The sequence below is a fragment of the Triturus cristatus genome, chromosome 5_2 (genome assembly GCF_964204655.1).
Source record: "Triturus cristatus chromosome 5_2, aTriCri1.1, whole genome shotgun sequence".
In the NCBI taxonomy this organism is placed as follows: Eukaryota; Metazoa; Chordata; class Amphibia; order Caudata; family Salamandridae; genus Triturus; species Triturus cristatus.
This window is the reverse complement of record NC_140588.1, coordinates 990,101,448-990,116,084: the sequence shown is the minus strand read 5'-3', so window position 1 is coordinate 990,116,084 and position 14,637 is coordinate 990,101,448. Positions and strand designations below refer to the sequence as shown.

The 14,637-nt window shown below is 45.0% G+C and overlaps 1 protein-coding gene across 1 annotated transcript in view; it reads right to left on the bottom strand.

Moving 5' to 3' along the window:
* ABCB7 (ATP binding cassette subfamily B member 7) overlaps positions 1–1,217 on the bottom strand; it is an 801,099-nt gene extending 799,882 nt beyond the window's left edge. Inside the window, exon 1 of the mRNA XM_085608245.1 lies at positions 1,020–1,217. Within this exon, the coding sequence (XP_085464371.1) occupies positions 1,020–1,163 (144 nt within the window). The 5' untranslated portion in view covers positions 1,164–1,217. The remainder of the gene's footprint in view (positions 1–1,019) is intronic.
* Positions 1,218–14,637: the final 13,420 nt, after the last annotated feature.

Here is a 14,637-nt window from a genome sequence, read left to right as displayed (position 1 = left end):
TCACTTGCAGAACCAGATGCAAGCATAGCACTGACTGGCGCTCCGCAGAAGCAGTCCCTAGCCTCTGGAGTAGTCTGTCCGGGCATATCCACCAGTACCAATCACTGACGCAACAGCAGAACAAAACATAAGACACACATGTTCTAATCCTATGAAACTATCCACCATATATCTTACCAATGTATACAGTGTAGTATACTTTGCAGATGCCTACTGCACGTGGTTACTGTTACCAGGACGAACAGCCACGGCATCAAATTGGCATGACCACGAGACTTGTTATCTTAATCTGTCCTGTCCATGTGTTCGACCTGGCTATGCCTACTGGGCACAGTCAATGCAGCCAATACTTAACAGTTTAGCACTAATCAAATGTCCTGCGCTTTGTATGTTGATTCTATGCTCCATCATCATCACCTAGAAACAACTGAATGTTACAGTGTGCACAAAGCAATAAAATAAACACATATCCTAGGGCAAGCCTTGCAGGGCTCACAATCACACTTTCTCTGTGAATTGCATGCCAGGCACACGTCTCCCTCCGAAAAGCCAGGAGTGCATCACACTCACTCGTTCTGTGAGAGTCCTCCTTTCTCCCAGGCAAGGTGACAGTATTTAATCCGTGGCAAGCCGGGTCGCTTCAACCGAGCACTACTCGCAAAGGTTCTACATGTGGTAAGCTAGCTGTCCTAAAAATGCCTTCCGTGGCAAGCTTTGTATATTTTATATATGAAGTTGTAATCACACTTTGTACATAGTTTACAAACAATATACTTTAACTATTCTCCTCGTTGGCTGTGGTTTTCATTCCAGCGTGCTTTCTAAGTCTCACATGATAGTTCTTCGAGTTCTCCATGGCAGGACTAAGTCCTACTTGTATAACTTCTCATGCTCACTGCTTGTCAAAGTCAGCATTCTCCTGTTACTCTCCTCTTGAGCCACACTCCCTGTGTACCTCTGCCTGTCACAACTACCCTGGTGGCTCCTGACCTCTCTCCTGGAGCACAGACAGTCCGTACCTGGCGTCCTGCGAATCCTTCCAGCCTGCTCCGCTCCTCAGATATCCTCCAGTGATAGCCAGACACTGACCCCCGCAGGAGTTCGGCCAGTCGCCGCCTTTGAACCCTCGCCCCACATCCCTGTAAGAGCAGCACCTGCGCCATGATGGCCCGGGAAAGGAAACAGGCAGGGTGGGAAATAGCGGACTCTAAACTTACATAGACACAGAGGAAGGACAAAGCAGCCGCTCAAAGTGACAGCCATCGACATAAATAAAGGACTGCAGCCGAGGTGTGTAAGAGACACCGAACATGGAGCAGCGGAAAGAGCAAGGACAGATGCATGTGACGGAAGTACTCCGACACTTGTCGGCGAGTGTGAAGGTCGGGAAGGAAGCTGCCTTTGTCTTTTAACATCTTTAAAACGAGAAACTCTTACAAATTGTTCACATATAAAACCACGCGTCCTCGGTGGTGACGGTGAAGTCGCCTCAATACAGTTAGTGGGATGTAACCGTAAGAAAATAAACGGAGAGAAGAACAGATATTGCCAGATGCGTCAGAGGTCAAACTGAAACGAGTCTACAAGCTCGGTGCCATCTTCCGAGTGCAATGTTTCCCTGTAAATAAACGTGGGACCAGCTTGCCTTCTAAATAATCTTTCCTGTTATGGTAGCGACATGTGTTTGGCGATGTGTTCTGATGTTTCGAAACATATTTGAAAAAATTGAGATTTAAAAAAAAAGAAGCTCTAAAACATAGAGATTGATTTTTTCTTGCTACAATATTCTACAATGTTTAGATTTCACTCAGATCTATTATTGAAGCTGGTTTCTTTGTAAAATTCCTCTTTAATAGAAATGTACTAGAAATTAATGTAGTTGTAAAACGCCCCCTGCGTTGATGTTTCTCCCACTTCCGCCTTTCAAATAACCATGGTTACTAAATTTCCAGCATTCTCGACCTTCTCTTTAAACCGCTGACACGGACTTTTCCTACACGGACTTTCCTACCAATCACGTAGCAGTGTTCACATTGCACCCTCCTTCTATTTGTTGTTCTGAATACCGTACGAGAAAGCCTTTCTGCAGGAGCCCCCGCTACTGTTATTGAAACAAAGCAACTTGAGTTTTTGACACTGTTACAAATCTGTATGAGATTTTAGCGCTTCAAAACCAGATATAGGAGCCGCCACTACATTCCATTGTAGAAGCTTTTTAAACTATAGTAAACAGAGGAATGTATGTATTTATTGTAGTGTAATATTTATATAAAGCTTATCAGCCCATGGGGCTGATAAGCTTGCCTGCTCAGGTGTATGGTTTGAAGGATGTCGCCCTTCTTTTGAGCTTACGTGGGAAAGGTGAAAAATTGGATTTTTGGCCGATTGGGGGTGAAACCCGACTCAAGCAACAGCCACAATCCTTGTCCGGGTCAAACACAAAAAGTCACTAAATTATCCTATGCCTAACGCCCTGGTAGACTGTCACAAAAGTAGCAAGGCTTAACTTGGAGGCAATGTGTAAAGTATTTATGCAACACCTAAACTGCAATAAAGGGAAACCACAATGCAAGTTCTACACCAATTTAGAAAACTTGAGTACATTTTAATAAATTATTTGACACCAAAAAAAGAAAAATCCAATCAGTAGAACTGGAATTGTAAAATTTTAAAGTGAAAAATAGCGCATAAACGATAAAAGCATCAGCTGCGGAAATCTAGTCGCACAAAACTGGGGCAAAGTCGAAAGTTATGGTCGACCACGATGGAGCACGATAACCCCTGCCAAGTACCACACATCAGAAGTTAGACTAACACATTTTGGTGTGGTGGTCCGAATCACCAGATTAAAATGCATTTGACCTCCTTACAGCACATCCCAACACACACCAGCACTTCCCGGAACACTCACTCGGGCCGGCTGCAGCAGCTTCAAGTGACGAGTCATCATGTGGCTGGTTGTCACAGACATAAAACAGCAAGAATAACAGCCTGGAGTCATCAACTCTGCCAGTGATGTGGTCCCACCACTACTCGGCTACGGAGAGCTGTGCCTGTACGCTATATATAACAACTTGACAGTTTCATTTGCTGCCTGAGGTCTGAGCCCACAGCATTTGTACATGTAAAAGATAGTTCTACTGTCTCATGCCCAGAAATCATTTCGAGGGATTCAGAATTTAATTCTCATTTAATCATTTCAACCCCACCTGCCATGGACGTGTCCCCAGCTTTCCAGGCTGACCCCAGTGATCTTTCTTTATCGCCCTCCCCCTGTGCATCAAACTCCTTCTCTGGTTTTCACCACTCCTGACTCGCAGCAGTCTCCACTACCAGATCCCTGCCTTGAGTACCTCTATCTGCCATTATCAGGATTCTGACAGCACACAGCTGCCCACATGAGAAAATGAGAAGTGTCGTAGCCGCAGCGATAGTGGAAAATAAGGCTAACCACAAGAGAGAAACAAACGCTGTGTAGTAAGAGAGGTGGAGGGAAGTGTCGCCCTAGCAACTGAGTGTTCTAGCAGGCACAAACTCCAGTGCCACTTTGTTAAATTCTGTGTTAGGCCACTTGTTATATTAAAATATTCAACAAAATTATCACCCTGCGCTGGACACTTGCACAAAGGGCTTTCATGGTAATAAAGGCACTCTTTCCACAAGAGTGCAGCTTCTGAAGGTAGCAGACATGATGTTATGCAGATTGTCTGCCAGTCAACATTTATTAGCAAGAGGGGTAGGCAAAAGAGCACAGTCTTGGGCGTTTATTAGCTTTAAGCCTCAATGGAAGTTTTTAGATTCCACTCTCCTCCATTCAGAATGTTGTAACAGCATTATTGGTATAGAAAACAATGGTCCTAGACTACTTCTGATTGATTTTTAGCTCTGAAAAGTATTCATTAAGTCAAAATCCATATACATGGTACACAGAACTAAAAATCAACTAGAAGTAGTCTAGGACCTTTGTTTTCTATACCAAACGTTACCCTAGTCTGTGGACTATTGTGGGTCACCCCATTATTTCATAATGGGTGGCAGCATGTATTGAACATTTCAAAGGGCATTATTGCTGAGCAATTGCCCTTCACCTCCATTATGTGCCATCGTCTTTATATTGAGACAAATAAGTGTGACACACAAGTGGTGCACTATTGTCTCATGATGATGCGCTCTAGAATGTTTATTAATGCTAATTTATTCAATGTGTTTTAAAATGTTTTGTCCCATGTTGTATGGCATGGAGTATTATGTAACAATATCAGTGGTGTGTGAAGCAGGCATTATCATGCTGGGTGCCCTCCTCTCAGACCTGACCTCAAAGATATCTGTGCCCGGCCAGTATTGGCACATTGCAGTCCATACTAGTGCTACGTGGTACGGAACATGGTGACATGACAGTAGCGCCAGCCACTCTACATACAGATGGCAGCCGCCAGCTTCTCTGTATCTCTGAACAGTTTTTCTGGTAAAGATGGTTCCTACATACCCAGTGACTGTTTGTAGTCATATAACTTGTGAAGTTTGTTTCCGCACAAACTATGAAAGTGTGTAGACGCACAGCATCTGACAGTTTGTAGTTGCACACCATGTGAAGGTCCCAGGTCAGATTGTCTGTAACAGTTTGTAGGTTTGTAGTTGCACATTGTATGAAAAATGTAGTTGAATACCTTGTGGAAGTTTATAGTCATACACCCTGTACTTTGCTTGTGGGGACTTGTAGTTTTCTCTTTTTCCTATCATACAGAATGAACATGATACAATTCCCAACATGCAAAGCACAACTGGATTAAAAAACACAAAACAGAACTTTGCGATCAGGTGGGCTTCTTCCTCATTGCACTAGTAGAGTATGAGGAGCTCCAGGGCACGTGTAACCTTCCATTTCAGGTGCTTTGCAATAGTTTCAAGATGTTTTTTAGAGGTTCTCATTGCTCAAAATGGTGTAATTTCTGATATTTCCTCTTTCCATGGACTTCATTGCTTGGTTTTACTCATGAGAAAGTATCACTCTAAGTGTCACACATTTGGTAATTGAGTGTCACTCATAAGTACATGGAAGCTGTTGGAAAATGGCCCTCTCTAAGGGTCACCCCAAACGTTTTTACTATCCTCCTCCTCTTTTTCTGACCTCGTTTCTGCTGGCTTTGGGTCTGCGCACTGTACCACTACTGACCAGTGCTAAAGTGCTTGTGCTCTCTCCCCTAGACATGGTAACATTGGCTTATACCCAATTGGGATATTTAATTTATTTACAAGTTCCTAGTAAAGTGCACTACAGGTGTCCAGGGCTTATAAATTAAATGCTACTAGTTGGCCTGAAGTTCTCATTGTGTCACCCACATAAGTAGCCCTTAAACCCTGGCTCAGGGCTGCCATTGCAGAGCCTGCCTGTGCAGTTTTTAACTGCCGTGTCGGCCTGCCTAGGCAACCTTCTTGCCAGGCCTAGCCCTTCCCTTTTTATACATATGTCACCCCTAAGAAAGGTCCTGTCTACCCACAGGACAGGATGCCATGTATTTAAGAGGCAGGACATGTACTTTTAAGCTTTACATGTTCCAGTAGTGAAAAACTCCCAATTTCGTTTTTCAGTACTGAAAGGCCTATCTCTTGTTTAGGTTAACTTTGTGATTACCTTTCAGATTTTTTAAGTGTAACTCCCAATTGAGAAAATATAGAGCCTTCAAGTTTAGTGTCACTGAACTCACAATTTAAAATAACAACTTATGGTGAAGTTAGATTTTTAATTCCAGTTTAGCAAATGCCACTTTTAGAAAGTTGCCATTTACATGCGTTAGCTATTTGGTGCTTGCTGCCTGTTTCTGAAATACACATCTGGGGTGGGTGACAACTGGCTGCCTAGACTCCCGCTAGTCAGCCACACACAAAGGAAGAGTAGGTGTGACCGAGTGGTCATCTGCATACTGATGGATCATCCTGAGGCAGGATGAGAGGGAGGAGCGGACACCAGCACTTGAAAGGGCTGGGTCCTAAACCAATACAAAGGATTGATTGCTCCCCTGTAGTGTGTCAGGAGTAAGGCCAGGAATGCGGAACCTATGTGCATTTCAAAGCTTTTTTTTGAAGTCTCCCTAACATCAAAAGCACCACTGGGTGTAAGTATTGGACCTCTGGCACTAACATATCAGTACACTTCTGGATCTTTGACTACTCTGCCATGAAGAAGAACTGCTGTGTTGCTGAAAGGACTGCCACTCTGCTTAACTAATGCTTTGATGGACTCTGACTTGCTGTGCTCTTGCCTTGCTGAGCTACCCTGCTGCCTGCTGTTCCCCTGCTTGGGTGAGAATGACTGGACCTGCTTGACTACAAGGGCGTGCCTCCTGTTGCCTAAGTCTCAGGGACACAAAAGACTTAAAACCTGTGTGCTCATCTGCTTATGAGTCTGTCCTACCAAGTGGTGCCACCCCAGTCCTAGACCCTTGGAAGTGGACCTAAGGGTTTGATCCAGTGGAACTGACCCATCCTCTGCTGCGGGAGTGGCATCGACCCATCGCTGCTGTTGCGGGAACCAGCTTGGTGCATTGCACTCAGAACCGCCGCATCGTTTCTGGAACCACAGCTTTGGAACCAACGCATCACCACCACTGCATGGAGAAGATCGACACATCACCCCTCCAGCATGGACAAACCTGGCGCATCGCCTTTGGAACCACCACACTCGGAACTGGCGCTTTGCTCAACAGAACCGACGCATTGCCGCAGTTGCGTGGAGAACTCTGGCGCAACTCAACAACTGCGCGGCTCATCCCGTGCTGTGACAAGGATTAAGGTACTCTTGCTCAGCGGGCCCTGTTTGGGTCCTGTTGCCGGCCTGCGCTCTTTTGTAGACGGCCTGAACTCTTGACTTTGTCCCGGTCCAGTGCTACCAATTAACTGTTGGAGTGCTATTTGCTATGTTTTGCATTTAATCTTTTAAAATTAATATCTTGACTTCTACTGGATGGTTTATTGTCATTTTGAACTTATATTATTTATAAAATCATAATATGTTTTTCTAACCTGGTGTGGAGTCTTTTTGTGATGTTTTACTGTGTTACTGTATGAGTTATTTACACAATGCCTTTTAAGTCAAGCCTGTCTCTTCTGTGCCAAGCTACAAGAGGGTGAGCACAGTATAATTTAGGTTATGTTGTGACTTACCCTGACTAGGATTGTGGTCCCTACTTCTACAGGGTGCATACATCTGCCAACCAGAGACCCAATTTCTAACATTGGTGATCAGTGGTGAGGATAGGGCTTGTGTTAGTGCAGAAATGTCACACATAAGCAATCTGAAAACTTGGCAGCTATGGGTTCAGATAATCGGTCTCCACTTCTCTTTGGGCGTAAGAATTTTTAAGGAAAAATGTCTGAGAGGTAAAGTTTAACGGAGCAAGGCAGCTGACATTGGATGAGGAGGCGTGTCTTTTTTGGAAGGCGAAAATCTACAGCAGGATGAAGCTGCAGGCTGTAACCGATGTGGGCTCCATGAGACTAGATATTGTTTCTGCGTGAAGTCGCTGAACAGGATTTGCTGCTGCAGAGAAGAACGTAGCGGGAGCTGTTGCGAAGTCAGACCGACCGGATATGCACCTCGCATGGATTGATGAGTAGGTATACCCCAGTCTCCTTTTGGTCCTAGGAGCACTTTTTGGCTGAAAATCTTCTAGGTCCCAACTTTTGGATTTGGGCTATCTGGGCACCTTTGGAGGGTCAGGTCTCACTCAGGCTAGGGTTCATGTGCAGGTTCAACATTTTTGGAGCCTTTTCTGTCCCTGAGACTGACCAGGAGCTAGCCAACTAGCCCGTGGAGTCACTCTGGAAGTCTTCTGAGGACGCAAGGCAGGCTTCAGGGCAGTCCTCTTGGTGCAGCAGGCATCTCTCCAAAGTACACTACAGGTTATAGGCAGCAGGGTAGTCCTCAGAGTCCTTACACAGTCCAGAAGTGAACTGAAGAGTGAGACTGAGGGTCCTATTTTTATACTTGATGTCTTTGAGTTGGAAGAAACTTCTGGAGTTCTCCCTCCACAGAGGTTTTTGGAATTTCCTATATGCCCTAGTCCCAGTCTGACTGGATGACAATAGGTTAGTGTGAATTTCTTTATACATGAGCTGAGACAGGGTCTTTGAAGTGCAAGTAAGGCTGTGCACAGCTCCACCACCCCATCCTGCTTGGATGCCTCCATCTTGCCAATACCCAGACACTCTGTTGTGTGGCTGTCTGAGAGGAATACACAAAGGCCATCTACACCTAGTCACATGACCCAGGAAACAGGCTGCAGGCACCAAATGGCTAGAACAAGAAAATGACAACTTTCTAAAAGTGTTAGTTTCAGAATTGTGACTTGAAATCCAACTTTACCATTAAAGAGGATTTTAAAGTAAATTCTGTTAGATGCCAAACATGACATTTCTACCTGCTCTCAAACAAAAGTTATTACTTATTAAATGTAATAAGGTAACTCAATGAATGAATTCATAACTTTATTGTTCAGTTAATTGAAACTTACAATTAAAGAGCTTCAAAAACAAATATCTCATCATTAAAAACTACAATAAAAGACCAACTTTCCATATATTTTAATTCCTCAGTGCCAGAATCCATGTTCTCGTTAGCGGCATTTTCATAAGCTGTTTCTTGTTTTTATTACGTGAAAGTGCCTAGAACATTTCCAACTACAGTCCGAGGATAAAATTAGGCGGGTACAAGCATCTAACTAAGAATTATACCCGTGATTTTTGAGGCTTACTAAATAAAGTGCTAATTGCGTTCGCGAAATACAAGATAAATGGGTAAAAATAAACGCTGCTACAGCGCATTAGCAATAAAGGCTCACAAAATAAAGTGCTAATTGTGTTTACAGATTACAAGGTAGATGGACAGAAATCAACAAGGTGCAATCAGTGCATTAGTGATAAACGTTTGTGTACTGTCACTGTCGATTTTACTTGGGCAGTTTTTTTTGTCAATGACATAAATTTAAAGAATTTTCTACAAAGCACAAAATCATCCCCTTGTATACAGGCTGTTACTGCATGCTGGCACATACACATTCTGTTCCTTAGGAAATGGTGTTTCAGGAGTCTCTTTCGCTCTTCTTTGAATGCAGGGCATGTACAGACAATGTGGCAAAAGTCTTCCTTTGCATATTGGTATAGCCAACATGCAGTCACTATGATTTCTCTCAGCCAAGAAGGGGAGTTGCATAAGGATTTTAAAGCTGCCCAGCTGATAGCTCAGCAACGTCAGCATTACCCTAAGCCCAAACAATTCTCCTAATAATGGTTGTGGTTTGAGGAGGCCATATGAGACTATTATCATCCATGCATGTGATCTTTTTGTCAGCAAGGTTTTGTCAGTAAGGGAAGAAAGCTTCTTAGCTGCTAAATTGATGGCTCTGTTAAAAGCAGTTTGAGTGAGAGATATAGGCCCAGAATAGCTCAGCCTGCAATGTTTTTCGAGCTAGGCTCATATATTCATGTGCCTGAGTGTTATCAGGATCAGATATAGCATTCCACACAATAATACAACTCAATATTATCCTATGGGAGAGGTAGGCCTCACAGTAGTGAAAAACATATTTGTGAGTTTTCCACTACCAGGAAATGTAAAACGTAAAAGTACATGTCCAGCTTTTTAAATACAATGCATCCTGCCCTATGGCTGTTTAGGGTCGACCTTAGGGGTGACATACTTAATAAAAAGGGAGTTTTAAGCCTGTCTAGGGGTTTATTCTTCCAGGTCAACTTGGCAACACTGCATACAGAATGCAAAGGCGGGTCTGGGACCTTGTTAGCATTAGGGGTCTCTAGTTGGCAATGGTTTGCACCTTTTTTTGTGTGGAGTTTTATATAGAGCGAAATAGACCTGAAGGTATCAGAGCGCTTTACATGAGCACCAATTGCGTTACAGACAGACACATTCATTTGTTTTTGTTAGGCATGGGGAGATTTAGTGATTTGCCCAGAATCACAGAATGTTGAACGTCCCTGCCGAGACTAGAACCTGGTTCCCCAGCTCCGAGGTCGATCGCCCTAGCCGTTAGGTCACATTCTCTTCCTTTGTCCAAGTAGGGACCCTTCTTCATAATCAGTGTAAGGGAATTGCACTCCTAAAATAACCCCTACTCACCCCCTTGGCAGCTTGGCACGAGCAGTCTGTCTTATCTCAGAGGCAGTGTGTAAATTATTTGCACATAACCAACAGTAGCGCAGTGAAAGCACTTCAAACGGACACCACACCAGTTTAGAAAAAATAGCCAATACTTTATATATTTAAAACAAGACCATAACATGGCCTTGAGTTCTGAATGGGGTTAGAGATCCCTATATTTAAAGCCAGGGGCTGCCCGCAAAAACATCCAAAGATCTGGAAGCGATGGTCGGACTATCGGGGTCTCTACCTAGAGCCCATCCCCCTAGTGGATGCCCCGACTCTGGAATAGTTGTCTTGGTCTGTAAAGTGAGGGACTATGGATATGATGATGACCTTTGTTTGTCGGTTTGGGGGGTGGCTTGGCATCTACAATATAGTGATGGAACAGTGCAACGGGGGGGAGTTATATTGTTTACGTTCTTTTGTTTCTGTTGGAAATACGTCATCTTAATGTCAATGTCGCTATTCGGCAATATATATTGTGGCAGAAGTCTCCTGGGTTACAGGGCTCTGCATTGTATCTGTTATGTGACACAATGAAATCTGTTTCTAAAAAAAAAACAAGACCAGAACGATAGAAATCAAACATACAGTCCTTAAAAATATGTACTTCGCAATAATAACACTGAAAATGCAGTTCCTTGGAGTCGGTAGCGCCGTCCAGTGCTACCGCGATACTGGAAACAACAGAATCCAACAGTTCCATCTGACTGCGTCGTTCGGGGTGTCAGCAGACTCGTAAACATTACCTTTTTGTTGCGGCCGACACGTTGGTGCAAGTCGGTCTTGGCAGCCATCGCGGTTGTGATGCGAAGCGTATCGGTGCAGCATGTGGTGCCCTCAAGGCGTGGTACAGGCAGCGGCTCGGTGACGGTCGTCCAGCGGTGTCAGTGAGACCAGGGCAGCGGTGCACAGTGAAGCGGGTGCTTGATGCAGTGCTGACAGATCACGGTGCATGCAACAGAGCAGGTTGCGGGAAGCTGGCGTTGGTCGGTCCGGACTGCGGTGTGGGATGGGGCGGTGCATCGTGAGACTTATTAGCGGTGCCCCTAAGTCACGGTGTGGTCACGGGTGTCACAGTCAGCAGGCAGCGACTGCGTCAGTGAGACCCGTGCGACAAAGTGAAGCAAGGCGGTACAGAGTGCGGTGCCCAGAGGTCATGGTGCAAGCAGCGGCTTGGTGGTGACGGCATCTGTCGTCGTCATTGAGACCAGAGTTGCGGTGTGTAATGTGGCGGTGCCCTCTGCGGTGCCTTCAGAACACAGAGCCAATGACGGAGTCAGTTGCTTTTCCCCCTCTGTGGCCACTGAAATCACGGTTCCAGAAGCAGCTCCCAGAGGTCGATGAAGTCTTTGCGGTCCCTAGGACTTCGGAATACGAGGCAAGCTCTACTTCAATCCCTTGGAGATACTGAGCACAAGTAAAGAAACTTCACTCCAGTCCTTTCACTACCCAAGGCAGAAGCAGCAACTGCAGGCAAACCCAACAAAGCAACAACACAGCAAAGGGAGGAGGTGGAGACAGCATTGTCTAAAGCAGACCAGGCCTATTCAGGTACAAGGAAATCTCCTCCCACTACTCTAAATGTAGCCAAGTCTATTCAGCCTAGCCCTGATTCATCCAGGAAAGACAGGACACACCTCAACCCCCCCAGTGGCTGTCTGAAGAGAATGCACATCCCCAGCTCCTGCCACTCAAAAGCCAGACAGTCAATCCACAGACCCAGCAGAGGAACACAGGATGGCTATGTAACAAAATCCTACTTTCTAAAAGTGGTATTTTCAAGCACAGAACATAAAAATCATCTTTACTAAAAGAAGCATTTTTACATTCTGAGTCCAGGCATACTAAACTCCATTTCCCTATCTTGTGCCAATGGGAAGTTATGCTTATAAGATGTTATAAGTAAACTCCCATCCTAAACTGTGGGACAGATAGTCTTTTCATAGTGAAAAACGAAACACACTGTAATTCACTACCAGGACATGTCACACACACCAGTACATGTCCTACCTTTAACATACACAGCACCCTGCCCACAGGGGTACCTTGGGACTACCTTAGGTGTGACTTACATGTAAGAAAAAGGAAGATTAGGGCCTGGCAAGTGGGTGCACTTGCCAGGTCAACATGGGAGTTCCAACCTGCGCCCAGACACTGCAGTGGCAGGTCTGAGAACCCTTTACAGGGCTGCTTGTGTGGGTGGCACAGTCAGTGCCCACTAGCAGCATTTGATTTACAGGCACTGGCAATCTCAGTGCACTTTACAAGAGACTTACTAGTAAATCAAATAAGCCAAACATGGAAACACCAGGAGCACTTGCACTTTAACACTGAACAGCAGTGAGAAAGTGTGCAGAGACACTAAACCAGTCAAAACCGAGAAGGTCAGAAAGCAAAAAGACAGGGAAAACACGCCAAAAGATGCCAGGTCCAATAGACCTTTTTTAAGGAGCTATTTAAGTGGGTAATGCAACGAGTGCTGCGGGCCCACTAGTAGTATTTAAATTACCAGCCCGTGGTATATGGTATACTCGTTCACTATCGACTTATAAGTAAAAGAAATATGCTGATCAGGTATAAGCCAATATCACGATTTTTTAGGGAGGGAGCACAATCACTTTAGCACTGGTTAACAGTGGTAAAGAGTCCTAAGGCCAACAAAAAATAATTTAGCAAAACAGGATGGGTGAAGGCAAAACAGTCTGAGGAGTGACTATGCAGAGAGGGCCAAGTCTAACAGGAACATTTTCCATTTTGTGCATTGATGATCACGAGGTATAACCTGTCACCGTGCAAAGAGTTTAGTGGTGTGATGGCTGATGAGGTGTGAGAGAATACAAGATTATAATGGGATTATCATCATATTTGTTGAGGCAACTTCTATATCATAATTCTGCAGGTGAAAATAGTTCTTTGTCTTATTGATGGTGATTTGAATAAGTAAATTCAAGTAATACAAACAAAAGAGAAAAGGCTGCAGGCATGCACCACTTATCATCGTGCTACCTTACCCTAAAAATTCGTAGGAGGCACTGCTTTTTTAGTACAAACGAGCAAGCTCTGGAACTCACTACCAGTCAGCATTAGAAGCATTCAGTAGCATAAACACTTCAGAAGAGAGTTGAAAATTTGGCTATTTCCAACCTAACTACACCTCTCCACAAACCAGCAACAGAACCCAGAAAGACAGTCACACCCTCAAGCTCAATCTTCAGCTTAAAACCGACAGATTGGTAACTGCCCAATCAGCAAACTGCTCATCATATGCAGGTAAGCTAAGAAAGCCTGATCTATAGTTCACCTGGGTCCTATATAGTTATTCAATTTCATATAATAACATTTATGGCCCACAATATTACCTCTCCACAACCAAACTCACCTTGCTTTACAACTCAATTTTTTTTTTTTTTTTTTTTTTTTGAAAAGATTTTATTGTGCATAAAAGGGTTACAAACACGGGCCTACAACCACCAGGGCCGGCCGCTAGTAGTCAAAGTGTTCCAGCATATCAGAAAACAATGGCTGGCCCACAGGGGCTCCACACTATCACAGTAAATCAGACTGCACATAAAGGAAATCAGAATACACACTTTTAGTATAAATAACAACAAAAAAGAAAAATACAAAAATACAACAAACAAGGCGAAACGACTTATGAAGGGCGGCGAACACCAGCCGGGGGAGTCAACACCCAACCACCTGAGGGCGGTCAATAAAAGAAGACCTGAGAGGGAGGGGGGGGCAACGAGAGAACCAAATCTGTACTCCGAAGTACGAGATGCACAAGGAACCCTCAAGGATCAGGAGGACGAGGCAACCCCGGACGTATCTACCAAAGGGGGAGCACAGATAGACCCACGATACGCGTTCCATTGCCCCCAAATTTTACCCCAAGCCCCCGGTTTACCACGGGCCACATACACCGTTTTCTCCCTGAACATGCACCAGTCCATGTTTTCCTTCCAGACGGACATGGTGGGAGGCCGCTGGGAACCCCAAAGCTGCGAAATATCTCTCTTTGCAATCATGTTCCCCAAGGCCGCCCACCGAGCCTGAGCCGCATTGCAGTCATTGGGCTCCCATACATTCAGCACACAACGACGCACCTCCGGCAGCAGAGCGACCCCGGTGACTCGTCTCATAATATCATGCACCCGGCGCCAGTATTCCGCCACCTCGCGGCATTCCCATAGGATATGGAGAAAAGTAGCACTGAGCCCGCAGCCACGCTTACAGAGTCCGTCGTCTGAAAACCCCATCGAGACCAGGCGGGGGCCCGTCACATATACACGATGGAGAATCTTAAGCTGGACCAGGCGGAGACGGGCCGGGATGGCCACCTCCTTAGGGGATGACAGTGCAGTCTGCCAGTCCTCATCGTCCAGCTCCACCCCATCTCCCGTCCATGCCTCCCGAAGACGCACCAAGAGGTCAGCCCGATTGTTTATCAGTTTTTTGTAAATCAGGGAGATAGTACT